The sequence below is a fragment of the Haliotis rubra genome, unplaced genomic scaffold (genome assembly GCF_003918875.1).
Source record: "Haliotis rubra isolate DU_JTF1 unplaced genomic scaffold, ASM391887v1 Scf375, whole genome shotgun sequence".
NCBI lineage: Eukaryota > Metazoa > Mollusca > Gastropoda > Lepetellida > Haliotidae > Haliotis > Haliotis rubra.
Genome location: NW_025767052.1, coordinates 168,293 through 192,963, shown reverse-complemented (window position 1 = coordinate 192,963; position 24,671 = coordinate 168,293). Strand labels below are relative to the sequence as shown.

Below are 24,671 nucleotides of genomic sequence, written 5' to 3'. Positions count from 1 at the left end.
CAACAACAACAACTGAACATCAATAATGTGCCTGACCGCGTCCACCACTTGAATGATATTGATGCTACCAGTACTTTGCTCCTACCCGGTCAATGGTTAATGTTCATTCTCAGCTCCCTGGGAGGCACAAAATCCAAGCTGCCTGTGCGGTGGCACTCAACGCATTATCCAACAGCCGAAGTAACTGACAGAATATAAACTGCTGTTCTCTGTAGACTGAGGGTGAAGAAATACTTTGAAATCAAGCCAGCAATATCACAGCTGTTCAACTACCTTAACTCACCAATATCACAGCTGTACAACTACCTTAACTCAGCAATATCACAGCTGTTCAACTACCTTAACTCAGCAATATCACAGCTGTTCAACTACCTTAAGTCAGCAATATCACAGCTGTTCAACTACCTTAACTCAGCAATATCACAGCTGTTCAACTACCTTAACTCAGCAATATCACAGCTGTACAACTACCTTACCTCAGCAATATCACAGCTGTTCAACTACCTTAACTCAGCAATATCACAGCTGTTCAACTACCTTAACTCAGCAATATCACAGCTGTTCAACTACCTTAACTCAGCAATATCACAGCTGTTCAACTACCTTAACTCAGCAATATCACAGCTGTTCAAATACCTTAACTCTCCAATATCACAGCTGTTCAACTACCTTAACTCTCCAATATCACTGCTGTTCAACTACCTTAACTCACCAATATCACAGCTGTTCAACTACCTTAACTCTCCAATATCACAGCTGTTCAACTACCTTAACTCTCCAATATCACAGCTGTTCAACTACCTTAACTCAGCAATATCACAGCATTTCGACTACCTTAACTCACCACAGCTTTTGAAATATCTTTAGTCAACAGCAAGGGGGACGTACCTACGACTGCAGCATTTAGTTTTACAAACTGTTTCAGGTTTGTTCAAAAGATATACTTACTTGAAACTCATATTTTTATGTGCTCTCATATCAGCATCAAACACTATGCAGGTTCTGTCAAAAGAGAAAACAATAAATAAATAAACTGGTCTTCGACCAAACATTGGTAAAATCACCTAAATATATTGACATTTCCAGTAACTTTAGTGATAACATCCTGTAACGTTAAAGATACCGTCCCAGCAGGAGATTATACCTACCATCACTGTAGGACAAACGATATTAGCCGTACAGACAACAACAGAAATGTACTAGATCAGCGAGACAAAACAGGACACTTATCTTAATGATCACTCAATAACCTCTATGGGCAGGCATGTGGTGCTTGGAACATGTTCTCACCAGGATTCCCTGCATGTATAATTGACGGTCCATGTGTATAATCAATGGTTACATTTATAATTTGATGGTTCCCACCAGTGTTCACGAATAGCGTCTGACCCTCTGACAAATCTGGCAGATTTGCCAACGATCCGATAGAAGTCTACAACCCACCGGCCCCAGTGTCTGACTGTATATTTCACAATGACTTTGACTGAAGTTGTTATGTGTGACATGTAACACTTGTTTGTAGTTTATAAATATTATGTTTGTTAATAATTTCAATGTCAATTATAAGAAATGTTAAATCTGAAATGTGTGTTTAATTTTATTCTATGGGTCCTGTGAATTTTCAGTGGGTCAGACAGACATCTGAAACTTGCAGGACCCAGTGTCCTGTTACTTTGAAACACCATTCGTGAACACTGGTTCCCATGTGTATAATCAACGGTTATGTGTATAATTCGATGGTTCCCATGTGTATCTATAAGGAAACGCTACCAACCTGTGAGGGGCAAATGTAAGGGATGTCTCTGCTATTAACGCATCTATCCTTTTATCTAGAGCGTCTGTCTCCTCTTCAGCTGAAAGTGAGACAGACACACAATCAACAAATGCTCCCAGCTAACCATTCTGTTCCACAATCCTATGGACAACCAATCTCCTGTCTTACTGCCAGATGCCTAGTGCCCTGTGTAACACTGCCATCTTGGATCCCACTGATGTGTGGCCAACATATTAGAGGCTGTATTGGTATCAGTTGTCAAGTAAACCTGGTCAAGTTATAACCTAAGATTCACTTTCTGTGAGATGCTAATGTGTTCAACATTAATACATATTTTCATACAAGTAGACTGCCCCCAATCTTGGGCTTATTACCCTTTGCGCACACATTGTACCCATATTAGGAATCGAACCCCAGTCTTCAGCGTGACAAGCGAACGCTTTAACCACTAGGCTACCATATAGTCCCTTACACTAAGTTACACTTTTAAGTATCTTAAATATCCCTGTGAAGTTCAAATGCTTGCGACCGCCTCCGTGGTGTAGTGGTTAGAGCGTCCACCCAGAGAGCAGAAGGTCGCGGGTTCGATCCCCGACCGCGTCATACCAAAAGATGTTAAAATATGGTACTTGTTGGTCCCTGCCTTGCGTTCAGCATTAATGGGTACAACAAGGACTGGTCGGCTCAGAGTCAGTATAATGTGTCTGAGTGGGGTATTCATGCTTCACTGCGGCATGGTATCTCAGTGGGCTAGCACTATAAAACCAGCTTCAGTCTAGGCTAGTACAAGCAGCCGCACATACACATACACACGTATGCATGTCATCACATGAGTGAAATATTCTCAAGCACGACGTTACACCCAATTTCACCTCACCTCAACTACTTGCCCATACACAATGACAGCATCCTATATTTCCTACATACTGCTGACAACATGAAAGTAAGGACTGACGTGCCAACATGTTAGTTACTTACAGAGTACAGGGTAGGCGTCGTCATTCTGGTAAGTGTCTGGCCGGTTCTTCTCTGTCATAAACTCCACACCAGGTCTGTAGTCAGAAACAATTATTTCTAATACTCATATACTGAAAGACTAACATAGTATTCTGAAATCTTGTAAGTTTGGAGTTTGTAGGCATATCATATAAAGTTCAACATCATACCATGTGTCAGCTGTTGTAAACAATATTTCTGTTGTTATCATGGCAGTGCACGGAATGATGGAGGAAGGCAAGTCTTCAATGTTTACCACTTTGTAATCCACCGGTATGGATATCTTTAAACCATGCATACAAATATTTGGGGGAACCCTCAATTCTTACCATTCAATATTGGCATGCTAAACTGATTCAACTCTGTAAAGTATGCCATATTGAATTACTGTGACTCCCAAACCTCTCGGAATGTTCAGCAGAGAATATTATTTCATATTAGTTTATTACAGACTCTTTGAAACTCAGGTAACAACAATTGATAGAAATACCTTTAGATACAGCTGCTGGTACATTTATGTGGTGAGTGAGTGAGTTGGAAAATTTAGCGTCACATCGGCAATATTTCAGCCATATGTTGGCCAGTACATTTATATAGCAGTTATACCACTTGCTTGAAGAAGGTATCAGTGTCTAAAAATAACATATTGGTTTATTGCGATTTCTAAAGATGCCTATCGGTTAGAACAATCGAAAAAAATACATTATCCAGACAATAAAGGTATAGTTTTTGATGGCCCGTAACAATTAAATGTTGATTATCCCGTCACTCGCCATTCTAAGTGTGCCCCTAAGTAATCGAACCATTTTTACATTCGTCACAATGTATGGCGATGTCCGCGATGCATGTCAGTTGTCATAGCCTGCGTCAAATGCATCCTACAGTAAAACTACTCCGTTTGCATCCGTTTCTTGGTTTGCTGATTTGCTTCGCGGCTAACATCACTGGTGGAAACATTACGTTTATGTTTTCCGGCCGGTTAAAATGTCTCAATTCGACTCACAAGTTTTCAGCGCGACACGGTAGCGTTCAAAATGTTTACATTCCCACAATGCAATCGTGGAATGTAAACTGACTACTTCGCTTCATCTGGATGTACTGATCTAAACTTACGTTGATAGTAGAAATGCAAGCGTTCATATTGCCCCATATGGTTTCACGTTAATGACAGATGTAATTAAAATAATTCAGAGAAGATATTTAATCCGAGCGTAAACCGTCATCAAGCTGTTTTCATTTTGTTTTTCTGGTAGCGTTACCGTCTTAACGTGAGGGGGCAGACACATCAATAGAACAGCGCAGCCAGTTAGCCCTTTGCGAGGATTCTTAATGGAGTCACCCGACACCGTCATTTGTTTTTCTGCCTTAAATTAATGCGTAATTATCCTTAGAAAGTATTAAATTTGGCATCTTAGAAAAGATGTAAAGTTAGGCTCTACCCCATGTGGTGTTTTTGTAATAGAAGTATAGTTTTGCCCCTCAGAACTATTATAACATCAAAGCGCCTTTCCGGACTACCGTCCTGGAGTGCTTTAATTATAATAGTTCAGGGGAACCGCTCTCTTTAATACTGTCGCACTATATTAAGCCGAGCACCAAGTCATAAGTCATAATAACAATAATTTAGATAATGTTGGAAGTAAAGCTGAGTACATACAGTCCCGCTGGTGCCAGACTCACCTTGGTGACAGAAGTGTTGACATCTTCAAAGGGACATAACTCTCCCACTTCTAAACTCTTCTGATGCTGGAAACAGCTCCAGTGGGGACGAAGAACTTTGATCACATTCAAAATTGTTTCTGTGGCGCTGTTGTTGTAGACAAGAAGGAATAATGATCAAGAAGTGAAAACATATGAACATCCACATGAATACTGTCAAGTGATAGAAACAACAAGAGTTACAAAGGACAATGATAAGCTTTGATTATTGCAGGGTGACTCCCACCTGTCCTGATGGTTCCGTAGTGGAAGTAGAAGAGGGCGAGGGTCATTCAGGAGTGACCTCAAAGGTCATTGCACATCCCTCTGACAGAGACTTGATACAGTATCCTCCCTGAAGATGTAAGCTTGGATATCTCTGATGCATTTCTTAATGCCTGCCATCAAGAGGCTCTCAGGACAATTATCCCGTCACTGGAAGTGGTTGTGTACCAGATGATGCCTGCCTCCAGCTCTGTCTGTGTAACAAACACAACATCTCTCTGGGAGACCTTGGTATGTCGTAAGTCATCATACAATAAATGACATCATGATACAATATTACATTTTATATAGCGGGGAACTTGTTTCTTGAGCTGAGTTAAAATTTTCAAAGGAGATGTTGAAAAATATGAGCCTTTACAGAAAAGCATTCTGATTACTGGAATTCAAATCTAAGCGTAAAAGGGCGTTTTTTTAAGTAGTGAGACTGTGCAGACTGTAATCATTCATCATATATTAATAATGTAATCTGAGCATATTGGCTGGAAATCAATTGAGAAAGTGGCTAATAAGCTTGTACAGTTCACACATAACTTACTGGTTGAACCTGGTTCCTAAATCATTGCTTACGACCTTGACCTATAGTGAGCAGGGCTGAGTCCCCTTCCCATGGTACTTACCTCCAGTACAAAACAGATTACGACCTTGACCTAAGAGTGAGCAGGGCTGAGTCCCTTCCCATGGTACTTACCTCCCAGTACAAAACGAACCACGACGCTTGACCTAGTGAGAAAGGGCTGAGTCCCCTTCCCATGGTACCTTACCTCCAGTACGACACAGACCCGACCCTTGACCTGGTGAGGCAGGGCTGGAGTCCCCAGCCCATGTTGCCACCCTCCAGTACAACACAGACTTTGACCTTGACCCCTGAGTGAGGAGAGAGGCGGAGTCCCCTTCCCATGGTGCTTACCTCCGAGGTACCAAAACAGACCTGACCTTGACCCTAGTGAGCCAGGGCTGGAGTCCCCATCCCATGTTACTTGCCTCAGTATAGGAAGTGAACCACGACCTTGACCCACAGTAGGCAGGGCTGAGTCCCACACTTCCCATAGGTACTTGCCTTACCTCCCATTCACGACACGAGACACGACCTTGACCTAGGGACCCGAGGTATGTGAAAGGCAGAATGGGGTAGGCCAGATAGGGACACTTCCATCTCACCCTGAAACAAGCAGTAATTTCTTGAAACTCATATTTTTGTGTTGCTCATATCAGCATCAAACACTCATGCAGGTTCTCGTCAAGAGAAAACAATAAATAAATAAACTGGTCTTCGACCAAACATTGGTAAAATCACCTAAATATATTGACATTTCCAGTAACTTTAGTGATAACATCCTGTAATCGTTAAAGATACAGGCCCCAGCAGGAGATTATACCTACCATCACTGTAGGACAAAACGATATTAGCCGTTGCAGACAACAACAGAAATGTACTAGATCAGCTTAGACAAAACAGGACACATATCTTAATGATCACTCAATAACAACCTCTATGGGCGGGCATGTGGTGCTTGGAACATGTTCTGACCAGGATTCCTGCATGTATAATTGACGGTCCATGTATAATCAATGGTTACATTTATAATTTGATGGTTCCCACCAGTGTTCACTGAATAGCGTCCTGACCCTCTGACAAATCTGGCAGATTTGCTTAGCGATCCGATAGAAGTCTACAACCCACCGGCCCCAGTGTCTGACTGTATATTTCACAATGACTTTGACTGAAGTTGTTATATGTGACATGTAACACTTGTTTGTAGTTTACAAATATTATGTTTGTTAATAATTTCAATGTCAATTATAAGAAATGTTAAATCTGAAATGTGTGTTTAATTTTATTCTATGGGTCCTGTGAATTTTCAGTGGGTCAGACAGTCATCTGAAACTTACAGGACCCAATGTCCTATTACTTTGAAACACCATTCGTGAACACTGGTTCCCACGCGTGTATAATCAGCGGTTATGTGTATAATCTCGATGGTTCCATGTGTATCTATAAGGAAATGTTACCAACCTGTGTGGGGCAAATGTAAGGGATGCCTCTGCTATTAATGCATCTATCCTTTTATCTAGAGCGTCTGTCTCCTCTTCAGCTGAAAGTGAGACAGACACACAATCAACAAATGCTCCCAGCTAACCATTCTGTTCCACAATCCTATGGACAATCAATCTCCTGTCTTACTGCCAGATGCCTAGTGCCCTGTGTAACACTGCCATCTTGGATCCCACTGATGTGTGGCCTACATATTAGAGGCTGTATTAGTATCAGTTGTCAAGTAAACCTGGTCAAGTTAACTGTAATAACCTAAGATTCACTTTCTGTGAGATGCTAATGTGTTCAACATTAATACATATTTTCATACAAGTAGACTGCCCCCAATCTTGGGCTTATTACCCCTTTGGGCACACATTGTACCCATATTAGGAATCGAACCCCAGTCTTCAGAGTGACAAGCGAACGCTTTAACCACTAGGCTACCATACAGTCCCTTACACTTTGAAGTATCTTAAATATCCCTGTGAAGTTCAAATACTTGTGACCACATCCGTGGTGTAGTGGTTAGAGCGTCCACACAGAGAGCGGAAGGTCGCGGGTTCGATCCCCGACCGCGTCATACCAAAAGATGTTAAAATATGGCACTTGTTGGTCCGTGCCTTGCGTTCAGCATTAATGGGTAAAACAAGGACTTGTCGGCTCGGAGTCAGTATAATGTGTCTGAGTGGGGTATTCATGCTTCACTGCGGCATGGTATCTCAGTGGGCTAGCACTATAAAACCAGCTTCAGTCTGGGCTAGTACAAGCAGCCGCACATACACATACACACGTATGCACGTAGTCATATGAGCGAAATATTCTCAAGCACGACGTTACACCCAATTTCACCTTACCTCAAATACTTGCCCATACACAATGACAGCATCCTATATTTCCTACATACTGCTGACAACATGAAAGTAAGGACTGACGTGCCAACAGGTTAGTTACTTACAGAGTACAGGGTAGGCGTCGTCATTCTGGTAAGTGTCTGGCCGGTTCTCTTCTGTCATAAACTCCACACCAGGTCTGTAGTCAGAAACAATTATTTCTAATACTTTTATCCTGAAAGACTAACATAGTATTCTGAAATCTTGTAAGTTTGGAGTTTATAGGCATATCATATAAAGTTCAACATCATACCATGTGTCAGCTGTTTTAAACACTATTTCTGTTGTTATCATGGCAGTGCACGGAATGATGGAGGGAGGCAAGTCTTCAATGTTTACCACTTTGTAATCCACCAGTATGGATATCTTTAAACCATGCATACAAATATTTGGGGGGAACCCTCAATTTTTACCATTCAATATTGGCATGCTAAACTGATTCAATTCTGTAAAGTATGCCATATTGAATTACTGTGACTCCCAAACCTCTCGGAATGTTCAGCAGAGAATATTATTTCATATTAGTGTAAGCTGGGTAAGGAATACAGAGAGTTTTTGATCTTCTATAGAGAGACTTTATTGTTCATTGTGGATGGATGAATCCATGTAACGAAAAACCTACAACAAAAGACAAGGCAGTTTGTCAGGACATGCCGAGATACATACTCTTATCAACAAATCATACTATAATTCAAATACAATAGACATGATAATTACTACTTATTGATGTTGACCAGCAAAAGTATTACATATGATCAATCAATAATATAACATCACTCTTGACTTTTTGAACAATAGATGAAATGTACATGAACTGAGGTTGATTAATTAACATGGCTGAAAATATCAGTAACATTCAAACCCATCTCTACACATGAATCTTATTACAATACAAAATATCCTATGAGACGTTGTTAAACTACGGAGAATTACAAAATGCAATTAATGGTAATAATTATAAAAATGAGGATGTACAGAACTGCCCCTTTAACTCACCCCAGGAGAACACTCCTTTCAGCAACGGTCAGTGGTCACATGATCCAGAGCTGCGGACCAACTAGTCCTAATATCAAAACAATAATTATACTTAATGCGATAATAACCAAACGTTATTATGCAGTAAAATACAATATAATTCTAACAACTGTGCATAGAAATGGCATAGTTTATGAATATAATCGAGGAGAGGTAATCAGAAAACATTTGTAAACATAAAACACTGCACTTAGGGAAGGGAGGTAACTCTTTGTGATCATCACGTAACAAAGAAAAACTTGCTTGTTTCTGACCGCATAAATGGTCATACAAAACTATTCTACAAATAACAACAATTTCAGTGAATAATTTACAATTCCTTTCGCAATTAAAATATGTTGAAACAAAGACTAGATTAATAATACTAAAAGCACATGGACTACACACAAGTTGTTGTGAATCTTGTGAGGATGACCCTCTCGCTTGTGCTTGAATGTTATGAATGAAATATTACAAAACCACGGCCTTTCTAACACCTCTAACCTATTGCTAGAACATAAAAGCAAAACACTATGAGCCAAGAGCATGTACTCACATTGAAACTGTTGTGGCTAGCAGAAGAAGCGATTGACTTGTCTGCTTGAAAACTAAGCTACATATGAGAGGTGATGGCAAATTGGAACAATAGCGGTAACTGCACTATGGGAAAAGATTTTATATCTTTTACATCAAACACCTAAAAGTTGGATAAACGTTAATGGGACATATTATTTTTAATGATAAATAGATTAGAAAGACTTATAATTACGAAAATGGTGTATTTGTTGGTGATATGTAAATTCCCTGTTTCCACTACTCGAAACTGCGAAGATAACGATGAAAACAAGTGCAAAACAAATGTATATAGAAACTCCTTTACACTCCCCTGCTAAATAGTTGACTGACTGACAACTATAGACAGTAACCACTGGCTGTGCCTTATAAAATAGTGTAATCCACACAGTGGAAAAAAAGGTATTACACAGGACAGTGCATGATTGTACTTTTGCAACACCTTGACACATGACTTATATAACAAAATAATAATTCTAACTAATGACTAGGACTAACATTGTAACACATCATGGCACATGAGAAAATACTGATATGGCACTGTTCAGAAATACTGATATGGCATTGTCCATTTGATAAGAGTTCACTTTGTCATTGAGTTTGCCAATGGCTGCAACAACAACAGTTGAGATTGGCTGATGTTGGCCAACACTGTAGGATCGATCTGTGGGATGATGTTACTTCTTGCTGCAGGGCTGACCCGCTGCAAGTTGGTGTGGATTAAGGATGTTGTCCAGCAGTCGATCTGGTGCTGTGTCGTGCCGCTGGGAGCTCCCACTTGAGTCAAGCCCCCTGCTTCAAGTGAAGCACTATTATTGTCCTCAACTGTATCAGGCATGTCAGCAACTCTGTTGTCACGACAACACCACACGATTATCATTCACAACACTGTCACTAGTAACCTGATTATCATTCCACAACACTGTCACTAGTAACCTGATTATCACAATGGTTGCTGGCGGTAGCTTAATATCAACACAATCACCAACAACACGGTAAGGTTGATTGTAGTAGAATTAGCTTCGGTTTCACAAACAGGAATCTCAGGGGTGTCTGACTGGCACATCTCATCATTGTCACAACCAAGTATGTCAGGCTCCCCTGCTGTGCATGAAGCACTTCCCACAAGATTCCATTGCTCACTAAATTGGGTGTTGGTCGCACCATGGTGAAGGTGTACACGATTCTGGCAAGAGGTTATCTTCGACATCGCCTGCTGGGACAACCTCTGGGATCGATCTGACGAATCTGGTGATTAGCGGCTTACCTCGATGAGGGTGGCTGGCTACAATTTTCAACAGGGTTCTGGAGTCCAGTAACTGTTTCCTATGGACCGACTTTTTCACCTCACCACTCCAATGGTTGAATGACATAGACGTTATTTTCTTTCCTTCCTATGACCTTGTAGGGCTCTGGACGCCATATGTCCTGAATCTTATGACGCTTCCAGAGGATGGTTCCAGAGGAAAACTCCTTGCACCAACTATCAGCTGCCTGTGGTTCGTCGTCCTGGTTGAGAGTGGAGCTCCGTTTGAGAGCAGCCTCCTCTGTCCTCTGACTGGCTTGATTGAAAGCTACCTGTAGCCTTTGGTGGTGCTCTGTAACCCAGTCATTGTCATCACTTTCCTCAACCTCACTGCCAATAACAAGATCCACAGGCATTTTAGGATCTCTCGCCAAGAACAGGTAGTATGGTGAATACTTGGTTGTAGCATGGTGTGCAGTTATATGCATACATTAGTTCAGGAAGAAGGGTAGGCCATTTCTTTTCTGAGCAGGGGGAGGTCCTGAGCATGTTGTGAAGAGTTCTGTTGGAACGCGCCACATTGGCCATTACCTTCAGGGTGGTATGGTGTGGTCCTGGTTTTCTTCACTCCGCCAGACACTGCATAACTCCTGTATGACCTTTGACTCGAAATTTCTCCTTGATCGCATGCAACGCCAAGTGAACACCCAGACGGACAAACCACTCTTTGACAAGTATCCTTGCTTACGGTCTTGGATGTCTGATCCTTTGTTGAAAAGGCTTATGTGTATTTTGTGTAGACATCCGGTCAGCACTAGTACGATTCCAGTCCATGGCTTCCTTTTCCAACACAGTGAAATCCATCGCCAATATTTTCGAGAGGTCGCTTGGCTATGATATAACCAAGGAGGGTTTAACTGAAGGTCCATGTTTACCGAGCAGGCAAAACGCTCAATAGCTTGCAGTACTCTTCAATGTCCTTGGCCATGTATGGCCAGAAACACCTCAATTTCAGAATTGGAATAGGTTCTCTCTGCACTCTGGTGGTCCACATTCATCGTGACTTGATGTTAATATTCTGGGGAGTAGTTTTTTCCGAATTACCATCTGAGAAATTGTCTTTCCATCTTCAGTCACTTTTCTGCAGAGAACAACGCTGTACAGGTCATGTTTTCCAGCCCTTGACCAGTTTTCGGGTCTTCGTATTTTCTCTGAGCAGAGTTCGCTAGAGATGGATAACGATCAAGTTTAAAATAGTGTAGAAACTTTCCGATGCTGGGATGGAGTCTGCCTGAGCTTTGCCATTTCATCGTGGTGACACTGATGGGATTCGGTGTGCTGGGGATGATCCTTCACGCATTGGAGTTGCGGATATGGTTTCCATCACTAACAACATTGAGGTCTTGCTGAATCTGTAGTTTCAGATCTATTGCAGGCAGACCACTCTGACACCGCAGGTAGTTGCTCTACATGGTTTGCATATACAGACTCTAGGCGGCTCTGTCTGCTGTATGTTCTACTTTTCTGCTCAGAGAATCAGCATTTCTGTTCTTCTTGCCTGATCGGTGCCTGATGGTGAGGTTGAACCTCGCTAACTCTCCGATCCATCTGGTTTCTGTGGCTCTTCAATTTGGCTGTGGTCTGGATGTAGCTCAGGGGATCATTGTCCGTATACACCATGCAATCTGCTCCCAGAAGAAAATCCCTGAATTTTTCTGTGACTGGCCCACTTCAATGCTACTAACTCCAACTTCATGCTTGAGTGAGTTCTCCATGTTCCTTTCACCGGTCGGAGTGATCAGCTGGCAAAACTTAAAACAACTCTCCTTGTTTCTTGGTCCTGTGATAATGACAGCTCCCAGGCCATAGTGGCTGGCGTCAACCTCCAATATGTATGGCCTTGTGAAGTCGGGATGTCCCAAGACAGTCGCGGGTAAGTCTATGCTTCAGTTCCTCAAAGGCCTTTTTTGCTACATGAACTGTCCTAAGCCTTCATACCACGCCCAGTTTCAGTCTCTTCGCTTGCCTTTCTTCCTTTTGTCCTTTCCTGTAAGGAGAGAGTGGCGGTGCTGCCACGCTTTTTGCAAATGATGGTACAAATCTTCCGTAATATCCCGCCAGACCCCAAGAAAACTCTAAGGTTTCCACAGAATTGGCCATCTGGTTACTGCTTCAATCTTCTCAGGGTCGGAGGGATACCTGTTTGAGAGAAACTAGATGTCCCAGATACCTAAGTTTCTCCTGAACAGTTGGCACTCTTTCGGTTTAACCTTCAAGTTGAATTTTGACACCCTTGTCAAAACCATGTCCAATCTTTCTAATGTCTGTTCGAATGTTGTGCCGAAAATAAGGATGTCGTCAAGGTAAATGAGAAGAGTTTGAAAGTTCTTCGTCACCAAAGATTCTGTCCATCAGACGATGAAGGTGCCTGGTGCCCCAGTCAATCCCGAATGGCATGCGGAGATATTCATATAGTCCACCTGTCCCGACTCTGAATGCCGCTCTTTCAATATCTTCCATGGCACTGCAATCTGGTTAAAGCCGCGGAGCAAGGTCCAAGCTACCAAAAGTATTTCTCGCACTCCTTTAGGACTGTCAAAGCCAGTTTATCTCTGGCAAGGATATGCATCTCACGATGTCTTCAAGTTCAGCGGCGATAGTCACAACATACTCTCAGCTTTGTTCCTTTCCTAACAAGCACCACAGGAGCAGCATAGGGACTGATGACTCCCCGATGATACCTTTCTCCAACGACTTCATGATAGTCAGCTGACCTCTTGCCATTGGGTTTGGTGGTATACGCCGGTGGGGAATCCTGACAGGTATATCATCCATAGTTGGAATCTTGTGTTCAATGGCATCACAGAATCCTATGTCGCCCTCGCCTTTGCTGAATACATCAGAGTGTTTGTTGATTAATTCCTGTAGTTTTTGTTGGCAGGAAGAAGGAAGACTCTCACTAACATCCATACGCTGTAGGAGGCTGTCAACAAGCTGTGACTTCAAGCTGTTTCCACCTGTATCTGTGGACTTGTACTTCATTGCAGCTGACCTCCCACAACATCGTAAGTTGGTTCAACTTCGCCAGGTTTAAAACTCCAACCTGTGTTCTTGGATTGAGATATATAGCCTTGTCGCTGAAATTGGCAACTTGGCACGGTACTCTCCTGTAGAGTCCACACTGACCACAGTTGGACCCAATTTAAGTCCAACTGGCAACGGAGCAGAGATTTCTCAATGATGGCAGTGTAGGACACCTTGTCGGCTGAACAGTTCCTCAAAGACCATGAGTGATCGAGCTGGGACAAGGATGGGCTTTTTACCAGAAACTCTTATCCTGAGATTTTGTTTTGTTGAGGCAGGAATTTGATCGTAGTATGCCAAAACTTGGTGAACGCGTCCTTGGGTACTTGGAGATTGTCTTGCGTTACCTTAAGTCTTATATCTCGAAGGGCATTGATCCAAGTACTCCAGGAACTTTTCTGTTTCCGTGTTCTTGTGTGCTCGTCAGTTGGATCTTTGTGGCCACCATGAACCAGATTATACCCATGTTATGTCCAAAAGCTTTAATCTCCAGAGCGAGGTATCCCAGGTAGGGTATGTCCTGTCCATTCGCGGCAGTAATGCAAATCAACCTTCCCATGTCCAATAACTCCTCTGCTGACAGGTGCTCCTTTGTAGAAGGACTTTCGGTGATTGTCACACCTGAGCTCCAGTATCAATCAGACATGTAAGGCTCATTCCATTCGCAGTAATGCTGGTGCCTCTGGGCATTTCCCTACCACTCTATACAAGAAGGACCATTTGTTAAAGCTTTCCTCGCTCCCACAGTGAGGTCCTTCACGGTGGGAATCACTGGTTTAAAGCTTGTTTGGGGGTTTCTCCGGTTCTGGGGACACCTTCTTTGGATGTGGCCTTCTTCTCCGCAGCTCCAACAGGTCCTTGGTCCTCGAGGCCTGCTGCTATTGAGCAAGCTGGCGATCTGTTCTTGTTGACGCTCAATGATGGCTCTTGTCGATTTGAGTATATCTGCCATTTGGGCTTGATGTTCCTGAGCGATACTATTGATCTTTCTTTTGAATTGGCCTCCCCTAGCCATTCAATGACACGGTCGCTGGAGAGGAGATCCAGGAAGGATAGCTCTGGATGCTCACGAAGTCAGCCTTCTGATTTCGCCTCTGGACTTCATGGTAGGCTGACTCTCGCAAGCTGTCCCTTCAGTGCCATCTCCTTCTTCATACCATGGAAAGTGCTATCAATTTCACAATCTTGTCGTACAGTTCGATTAGGTCAAGCGAGTTGTTGTTACGAAGGTCGCTACCAGCTGTCTGGCGGTAAGAATAGAAGCGGTGTTGGGCTGCTGGTAAGTCATTTCCTCTCGGCACAACACCTTCCTCAGGGTTTTGATGATCTGACACGGAGATCTTCCTGGACATCAGGTCCTCTTGCAAGGATTTCCTGGCGAGCCCGTCCACCCAAGTTGTCACATAGAAGAACCGCATAGTCCTCCTCAGACAACTTCCTTGTCTCAGCGAGACTTTCAGGTCCGAATCCACTCTTCAAGCGTGGTGTCACCAGCTCAGAGAGGCTTGTCTTTGAAGCGTGGTAGTTGGTTTCCACCAGTTGAGAGAGGACTTTAGTGGCTTGCTGGCACTAGCAGACAACGATTAGCTCCTGGTCCCGAACTTTAATGCTAAGTGCTTGTAGTTCCATGGCAAGCAATTCCATTTTCTTTAAGTTTGATCTGCCACAACAACTGCTGGTTCCTCATCTGCCATCTTGTTCTAGCCTCCTGGGGTTTTCCACAATAACTGCTCTCTGTATCCCACTTCTGACACCAAATGTAAGCTGGGTAAGGAATACAGAGAGTTTTTGATCTTCTATAGAGAGACTTTATTGTTCATTGTGGATGGATGAATCCATGTAACGAAAAACCTACAACAAAAGACAAGGCAGTTTGTCAGGACATGCCGAGATACATACTCTTATCAACAAATCATTTCAAATACAATAGACATGATAATTACTACTTATTGATGTTGACCAGCAAAGTATTACATATGATCAATCAATAATATAACATCACTCTTGACTTTTGAACAATAGATGAAATGTACATGAACTGAGGTTGATTAATTAACATGGCTGAAAATATCAGTAACATTCAAACCCATCTCTACACATGAATCTTATTACAATACAAAATATATCTATGAGACGTGTTACGCTATACGGAGAATTACAAATGCAATTAATGGTAATAATTATAAAATGAGGATGTACAGAACTGGCCCTTTTTAACTCACCCCCAGGAGAACACTCCTTTTCAGCAACGGTCAGTGGTCACATATGACTCAGGGCACGGATCAACTAGTCCTAATATCAAAACAATAATATATACTCTAGTAATGCAGCACAATAACCAAACGTTATTATGCAGTAAAATACAATATAATTCTAACAATCAGTATATAGAAATGGCATAGTTTATGAATATAATCGAGAGAGGAGGTAATCAGAAACATTTGTAAAAACAAAACACTGCACGTAGGAAGGGAGGTGCAACTCTTTGTGATCATCACGCAATAAAGAAAAACTTGCTCATTTCTGGTTCCATAATGGTCATACAAACGATATTCTACAAATAACTTAACAATTTCAGTGAATAATTTACAATTCACTCGCATTAAAATATGTTGAAACAAAGACTAGGAGTTATTAATACTAAAAGCACATGGACTACACACAAGTTGTTGTTGTGAATCTTGTGAGGATGACCCTCATGAACGTGCTTGAATGTTATGAATGAAATATTACAAAACCCGCCTTTCTAACACCTCTAACCTATTGCCAACAACATAAAAGCAAAAACACTATGAGCCAAGAGCATGTACTCACATTGAAACTGTTGTGGTTTTAGCAGAAGAAACGATTGACTTGTCTGCTTGAAAACTGCGCTTACATATGAGGTGATGGCCGCAATTGAACAATAGCGAAACGCACTATGGGAAAAGATTTTATATCTTTTTACATCAAACACCTAAAAGTTGGATAAACGTTAATGGGACATATATATTTAATGATAAATAGATTAGAAAGACTTATAATTACGAAAATGGTGTATTTGTTGGTGATATGAAATTCCTGTTTCCGACTACTTCCGGAAACTGCCGAAGATAACGACGTGAAAACAAGGGCAAAACAAATGTATATAGAAACTCCTTTACATTAGTTTATTACAGACTCTTTGAAACTCAGGTAACAACAATTGATAGAAATAGATACAGCTGCTGGTACATTTATGTGAGTGAGTGAGCGAGTTAAAATTTAACGTCACATCGGCAATATTTCAGCCATATCGTGACGAGGTACATTTATGTAGCTGTTACTTGAAGAAGGTATCAGTGTCTAAAATAACATATTGGTTTATTGCGATGTCATAATAATAATAATTTAGATAATGTTGGAAGTAAAGCTGAGCACATGCAGTCCCGCTAGTGCCAGACTCACCTTGGTGGCAAAGTGTTGACATCTTCAAAGGGACATAACTCTCCCACTTCTAAACTCTTCTGATACTGGAAACAGCTCCAGTGGGGACGAAGAACTTTGATCACATTCAAAATTGTTTCTGTGACGCTGTTGTTGTAGACAGAAGGAATAATGATCAAGTGAAAACATATGAACATCACATGAATACTGTCAAGTGATAGAAACAACAGAGTTACAAGGACAATGATAAACTTTGATTATTGCAGGGTGACTCATACCTGTCTGATGGTTCCCGTAGTGGAGGTAGAAGAGGGCAGGGGTCATTCAGGAGGGACCTCAAGGTCATTGCACATCCCTCTGACAGAGACTTGATACAGTATCCTCCCTGAAGATGTAAACTTGGATATCTCTGATACATTTCTTAATGCCTGCCATCAAGAGGCTCTCAGGACAATTATCCCGTCACAAATTAGTTGTGTACCAGATGATGCCTGCCTCCAGCTCTATCTGTGTGTAACAAACACAACATCTCTCTGGGAGACCTTGGTATGTCATGGCGTCATCATACAATAAATGACATCATGATACAATATTACATTTTATATAGCGAGGGAACTTATTTCTTGAGCTGAGTTAAAATTTTCAAGGAGATGTTGAAAAAATATGACACTTTTACAGAAAAGCATTCTGATTACTGGAATTCAAATCTAGCGTAAGGACGTTTTTTAAGTAGTGAGACTGTGTAGACTGTAATCATTCATCATATATTAATAATGTAATCTGAGCATATTGGCTGGAAATCAATTGAAAGTGGCTAATAGCTTGTACAGTTCACACATAACTTACTGATTGAACCTAGTTTCTTAACTCATTGCTTACACGACCTTGACCTATAGTGAGCAGGGCTGAGTCCCCCTTCCCATGGTACTTACCTCCAGTACAAAACAGACACGACCTTGACCTAGTGAGCAGGGCTGAGTCCCCCTTCCCATGGTACTTACCTCCAGTACAAAACAGACACGACCTTGACCTAGTGAGAAGGGCTGAGTCCCCCTTCCCATGGTACTTACCTCCAGTACGACACAGACACGACCTTGACCTAGTGAGCAGGGCTGAGTCCCCCTTCCCATGGTACTTACCTCCAGTACAACACAGACACGACCTTGACCTGAGTGAGCAGGGCTGAGTCCCCCTTCCCATGTTACTTACCTCCAGTACAAAACAGACACGACCTTGACCTAGTGAGCAGGGCTGAGTCCCCCATCCCATGTTACTTACCTCCAGTACAAAACAGACACGACCTTGACCTAGTGAGCAGGGCTGAGTCCCCCTTGACCTCCAGGGACACGACCTTGACCTAGGGACCCGAGCATGTGAACAAAATGGGCGTAGGCTGATGGGGACACTTCCATCTCACCCTGAAACAAGCAGTAATTTCTCAACACACCAGAAACAATTATACATTTTCATTGTGACAGAATTATCAAATTCAGAATACAGAATTATTCACACAGAAGACTTGTTTGTTTGCTTCATAAAGCCACATTATTCTCTGCTATCTGGTGAGAAGTAAGTGAGAGAGGTCTGTAAATACTCAAGTCTAGACCATATAATCCAGTGACATGTCGTTGGGTGCGCCTATCAACAATCAAAATAGATACCTCTTACAACAAGAATAAACTGCAGGGGCCATTTTACCTGGGAATTAAAATAGGACTTATAATTGAGGTGGTTCAAACTAATTGCAATATATATACTAAGTTATCATATTTTCAACTTCCATGCCTACACTGTCATCATCCCTGAGAGCTAACTGGTGTTTGTACAACTACTGCATTGCAGAACATGTTATGAAACTGACGTGCAAATCATCCTACCAGGCTGAGACAGGATCTGAGTCACAAGCAGGCTTCACTTGAGAGTTGGAGTAAAGATGGTGTATGGCGCATTCAAGAATATTCAGGTTATATAGGAATGTGCGCACTCATACATTTGCAGAAGAAAATACACTGCATCTATGTGATGTGTGAAGAAAGCTCGGGGCCAACATGCAAACACTGACAACCACTGTAAGCTCTAACACATACCGCTATCTGCTCTGCCACTACCCCTGTCTTCTCTAAACTCAACTCAACTGGGCAAGGTATTGCCTCATTTTGTACTCATTTAAGTTGATGATTGAGTAACTTGATTAATTACACATCTTGTCAGTGGGAATCTGTCGTCAGTACAGTTTTCTCATTAATTAATTATCAGGAAATTGTGAAAATATATATTACTGAAATCAAAATGCGTAATAAATCCATCTATCCATGGTAATATCTGTGAATTATTGACTAATTTTAAATAGTCTGGCCTTCCTTGAATTTTGGTTGTATTTATGGATGTATACATGTAATGACATATTGAAGTTAATTTTTATGGATAACTGTCACCAATATATACCAACCACATGCATGGAAAGTAAGGCAACAGAAACACAGAGTTCATGTCAGATCAATCCATAAGATTTACAATCAACAAATACTTCATTTCAGTTAACTGCATACACGATTATTCAAAGGCTTATGATGGGCTCAACTTGCTTCTTGACTCCGGCTGCTAAATGTTTGAAATTCAGCAAGCAATAATTTCTACACCTTTCTCAAAATAAATTTATAATACACATAATTTTATCTTTATTTTATAGACAAACATAACAAAACACAAGAGAATATGACTGCCACAAAAACTATTTAAAAATAAGAATACAGTTACTGTAGCGTGCAGTGTTCAACATGTGAACAATTCACACTGGTTATGTTATATCTTTCAGAAACATACATCCATAGGTATATTATAACTGGTAAACATCAGTGGACTGCATCATTCAATGACTACACCACAGTTCAATGTAATGTGAAACTAACTCGCTCAACTCACTCACTCACTTGCCACCCATGGTAAGAAGCCAGTATGGTTGCTGTAATATGGTAGCTACGTACTGCTCAACCGTTTGACATTAAGTCACTAATCAATCACTACCAATGGTCACTCCTTTCTCGTAGATTGATGATTTTGAAATGAACAATTTCTGTCATTGATGAAGTGATGAATATTGCTGAAAATTGTAAACACTCTTGTCGCGAACATTTGTTCTCTGACCACTTATCTGAAAGTTCACCAAATATTTGACACGGTAAAGATGGAGTCTGCATCACAAGGAGCCAAGGCTACTGCTTCCGCTACAACTAAACAGCAGCAGCAGTAACAGCAAACTCAACCCCTTCCTGTTGACAGGTCCATTACTTCTAACAATGTCAGTATAAGCTGAGCAGTATGTAGCGACAATATCACAGCTACGAGTGTTGCTAGTGTTACCTTCTGGTCCCCTAATGCTGCATCAAATCCATTTGATATTATAACCAACTGAGGTCGGAACTGAGCAAAAGAGAAATCAGAGAGTAAGTCAGACTACACAGCTAAACCTGGAAAAACCAGAACCTGGATAAACCAGAGCCTGGACAAACTGGAACCTGTTGATTCAGAGGGGCAGAAAAATCTGGTGGCCCAGGTTCTGGTTATCGCAGGTTCACTGTATCAAGGTGTTACAACTATACAATATACATGCCAGGTAGGTACCTCGGGGCATCCCAGTGCTGCATCGTAACCGCTGGACACCAGAACAAGCTGGGGTCTGTACTGAAAAGGTGATGTTGCACTTATGTAGGGATCTTGTCAGTGAATAGTGTGATAATAATACTTATTGTCAGGTTACAAGACTGTACATTTGTCTGGTGTGTTGAGCTGTATGTGGCTATATTCCAGAAGCCATATGAAAGTTGCTAACAAATAACCGAAACCAGACAATTCAGTGATCGATATTATGAGCAACTCTCCTGCCAAGAGTGTATCATGACACACAGAAATCCACGTCTCCAGCTCAGAATCACCATGGAGGTCAACTAGCCTCACTATTGGTTCCCAATTGCGCAGATCGATGCTCATACTGTTGATCACTGGATTGTCTGGTCCAGGCTCTATTATTTACAGACCGCCGCCATATAGCTGGAATATTGCTGAGTGCGGCGTAAAACTAAACTCACTCACTCACTAGCCGCACTGCCTAATGTCTGGAACTCGCATACCTAGACTGTTCTTGTGTTCCTGACGTTCTGTTGTATATATATCATTACTGCAGAGCTACAACTGAAGCTTTGAACTGATGTGAAAGTTACAGCAATCGAAGGACAGCTGTGTGGACTGAGACATGAAGCACTCTTTGGCTGATTTTACTCTGCTGCAGCCTTCAATGTTCCAGCTATATCACAACATCATGTTTATCATCTGGGCCAGGAAGACCAGTGGTCCATACACAGTCCACACTGTCTGACCACCTAAACACTTTAATTAAGTTACTAGAAACACCGCCAGCGTATGTAACTATGGACACGCACCAGCGGCCAGCAGACGTTACATGGGAACATAGACAAGCACAAATTAATCGCCACACAGGATCCGGAAACATTGTAGAAACATTACAACAGAGGAATATGTATTCCTGGTTCCAAGAGTAAGTCTGGCGTGAAGTATTGTATTATTCTATAAGAAGAGAAAATGTAATTGCGACTTGCTAATGAAGATTGTGACTTAATTCATTGGTTAGATCCTGAGCTTCAGGCTGAATTCAAAACTTGCTGGTCGAGTTACCCAGCATTTAGAGGAGAGTTTCCAAGTTACATGAATATGTGTAGTTGTTCGGTACAAGTCAATACTTACCTCATAAGCTACTGGCATGAGGATCTGTTGGAGTACTGCAAAGTAGTCACTGTCTGTCATCCCAATCTGAAATATGAATCAGTACTACAGAGAACAATGTATCATTATCTCATCTTCAGTATCTTGCATCTCTGTTGACCTTTTAAAGAGGCATCATTGTACATCATTTCTCGCCTGTTACCTCCTTTAGTTGCAAGACAATGAGGTTCCCTTTATGAGTCATTAAGACAACACCTAATGTTACCTTGTTGAGGTGGCAAGACAATAATGTTACCTTGTTGAGGTGGTAAGACAACAATGTTACCTTGTTGAGGTGGTAAGACAACAATGTTACCTTGTTGAGGTGGTAAGACAACAATGTTACCTTGTTGAAAGACAACAATGTTACCTTGTTGAGGTGGTGGCGACAGTGTTAAGACAGTGTTAAGGTGGACAACAATGTTACCTTGTTGAGGTGGTAAGACAACAATGTTACCTTGTTGAGGTAAGACAACAATGTTACCTTGTTGAGGTGGCAAGACAACAATGTTACCTTGTTGTGGTGGCAAGACAACAATGTTACCTTGTTGAGGTGGTAAGACAACAATGTTACCTTGTTGAGGTGGTAAGACAACAATGTTACCTTGTTTGGTGGTAAAGACAACAATGTTACCTTGTTGACTTTCCTTTGTTGAGTAGTGGCAAGGGTGGTAAGACAACAATGTTACAACAATGTTACCTTGTTGAGGTGGTAAGACAACAATGTTACCTTGTTGAGGTGGCAAGACAACAATGTTACCTTGTTGAGGTGGTAAGACAACAATGTTACCTTGTTGAGGTGGTAAGACAACAATGTTACCTTGTTGAGGTGGTAAGACAACAATGTTACCTTGTTGAGGTGGTAAGACAACAATGTTACCTTGTTGAGGTGGTAAGACAACAATGACAATAATCTTACCTTGTTGAGGTGGCAAGACAACAATGTTACCTTGTTGAGGTGGTAAGACAACAATGTTACCTTGTTGAGGTGGCAAGACAACAATGTTACCTTGTTGAGGTGGTAAGACAACAATGTTACCTTGTTGAGGTGGCAAGACAACAATGTTAAAGACAACAATGTTACCTTGTTGAGGTGGTAAGACAACAATGTTACCTTGTTGAGGTGGCAAGAGACGACAATGTTACCTTGTTGAGGTGGTAAGACAACAGTACCTTGTTTACCTTGTTACCTTGTTGAGGTGGTAAGACAACAGTATTACCTTGTTGAGGTGGTAAGACGACAGTGTTACCTTGTTGAGTCAGTAAGACAACAATGTTACCTTGTTGAGGTGGTAAGACAACAATGTTCCCTTGTTGAGGTAATACATGATAACAAGGTTACCTTGTTGAGGTGGTAAGACAACAATGTTACCTTGTTGAGTGGCACGTTGATGTTGAAGCCTTTGCCTTTTCCCTTGCCGATGAAGTCATAATCAGATTCTCGAAGGTTCGGCCAGTAAATCCCATTTTCATATCGGTGTATTGAGAAGTACAACACCCTGTAAGAGAGTCAAAATGTCAAGCACCCTAGTTTAAATGTATGAAATGTGCAAGTTAGGTTTGGCACATCACGACACTTGATTTCACATAGTCAAAACCTAAAATTTGTGTCTCGATTATACAATGGGTTCTACAAAAGGTGGTGAAGGAGAAAGATTATCCTACAAAACATTGTGTTCATCATAATAAAATAGTCGACATACACAAAATGTCCCTGTATCACTTCCAAATGCCATATCTTGTTTGAAGTCACCAGTTTGTAGAACTAAGACATCTGCTTCTGTCTGACCTACCTGGGGTCGTCGTAGAAGGCGTACTGCGTGCCCTGCCCATGGTGGACATCCCAGTCGACAATCAGGATCCTACAACACACAGACAACACCACAGCAATGCCCACCTCCAGCCATGGCAGAGATTAGTAACCCCCCAAACGTAATACACAAAAGTTAACATTAAAGTCCACATAGAAAGTAATGACTGGGGGACACTAAATTGAAGATATAAGTATTGTGGTCTCGGTTAACATTGGTGTCTTCTCTGATTTTGTGAAGGGTACAATAAAATGTTACTAGAATTAGTAGTTCTATCTTTAAACAAAACTAGCAAATCCACTTTACATTCGTGAGCTATTTAAGTTGCCTGTTCATGGTCGGCTGGTGGACCAGCTGGCCTACTCATACGTTCACCCACCCACTGACCTACAGTTTGTTCACTCACTCACCTGTCCAGGTTGAAGACCTCCAGTGCATGTTTGGCGGCTATGGCCACATTGTTGAAAATCGAGTACCCACAGAACTCATTGTGCATAGAATGGTGTCCTGGAGGCCTGGAATAACACAGGGCAACAACCACTTATATCCTTTGTTACAACGATCACTTACAACCTAGGCAACCACAGGCATTAATAAGCTAGGCTTCACCAACAACTTAAAACATAAGAACAACAATTTATACCTTCAGTATTAACCATTTTAACCTTGGCTATAACAACCACCTATACTCTTAAATCTGAGCTACAACAACCAGTTATACCCTAAACATTTACATCTTAAATCTGGGCTACAACTATCAGTTATACCCTAGCCATTGACATCTTAAATCTGGGCTACAACCACCAGTTATACCCTAGCCATTTACATCTTAAATCTGGGCTACAACCACCAGTTATACCCTAAACATTAACATCCTAAATCTGGGCTACAACAACCAGTTATATCCTAGCCATTAACATCTCTAATCTGAGCTACAACCACCAGTTACACCCCAGCCATTTACATCTTAAATCTAGGCTACAACAACCAGTTATACCCTAGCATTTACATCTTAAATCTGGGCTACAACCACCAGTTAAACACTAGCCATTTACATCTTTAATCTGGGCTACATCCACCTGTT

The 24,671-nt window shown here is 41.5% G+C and overlaps 1 protein-coding gene across 1 annotated transcript in view; it reads right to left on the bottom strand.

The window, feature by feature from the left end:
• Window positions 1–24,671, bottom strand: part of LOC124286078 (histone deacetylase 6-like) — a 58,959-nt gene that overhangs the window by 14,086 nt on the left and 20,202 nt on the right. The window contains 15 exon segments of the mRNA XM_046722403.1: window positions 949–1,002; window positions 1,775–1,853; window positions 2,753–2,826; window positions 5,682–5,912; window positions 6,768–6,846; window positions 7,744–7,817; window positions 17,022–17,147; window positions 17,279–17,385; window positions 18,071–18,099; window positions 18,358–18,418; window positions 20,622–20,681; window positions 21,759–21,824; window positions 23,149–23,275; window positions 23,570–23,638; window positions 23,998–24,102. Of these exon segments, the coding sequence (XP_046578359.1) occupies window positions 949–1,002; window positions 1,775–1,853; window positions 2,753–2,826; window positions 5,682–5,912; window positions 6,768–6,846; window positions 7,744–7,817; window positions 17,022–17,147; window positions 17,279–17,385; window positions 18,071–18,099; window positions 18,358–18,418; window positions 20,622–20,681; window positions 21,759–21,824; window positions 23,149–23,275; window positions 23,570–23,638; window positions 23,998–24,102 (1,341 nt within the window).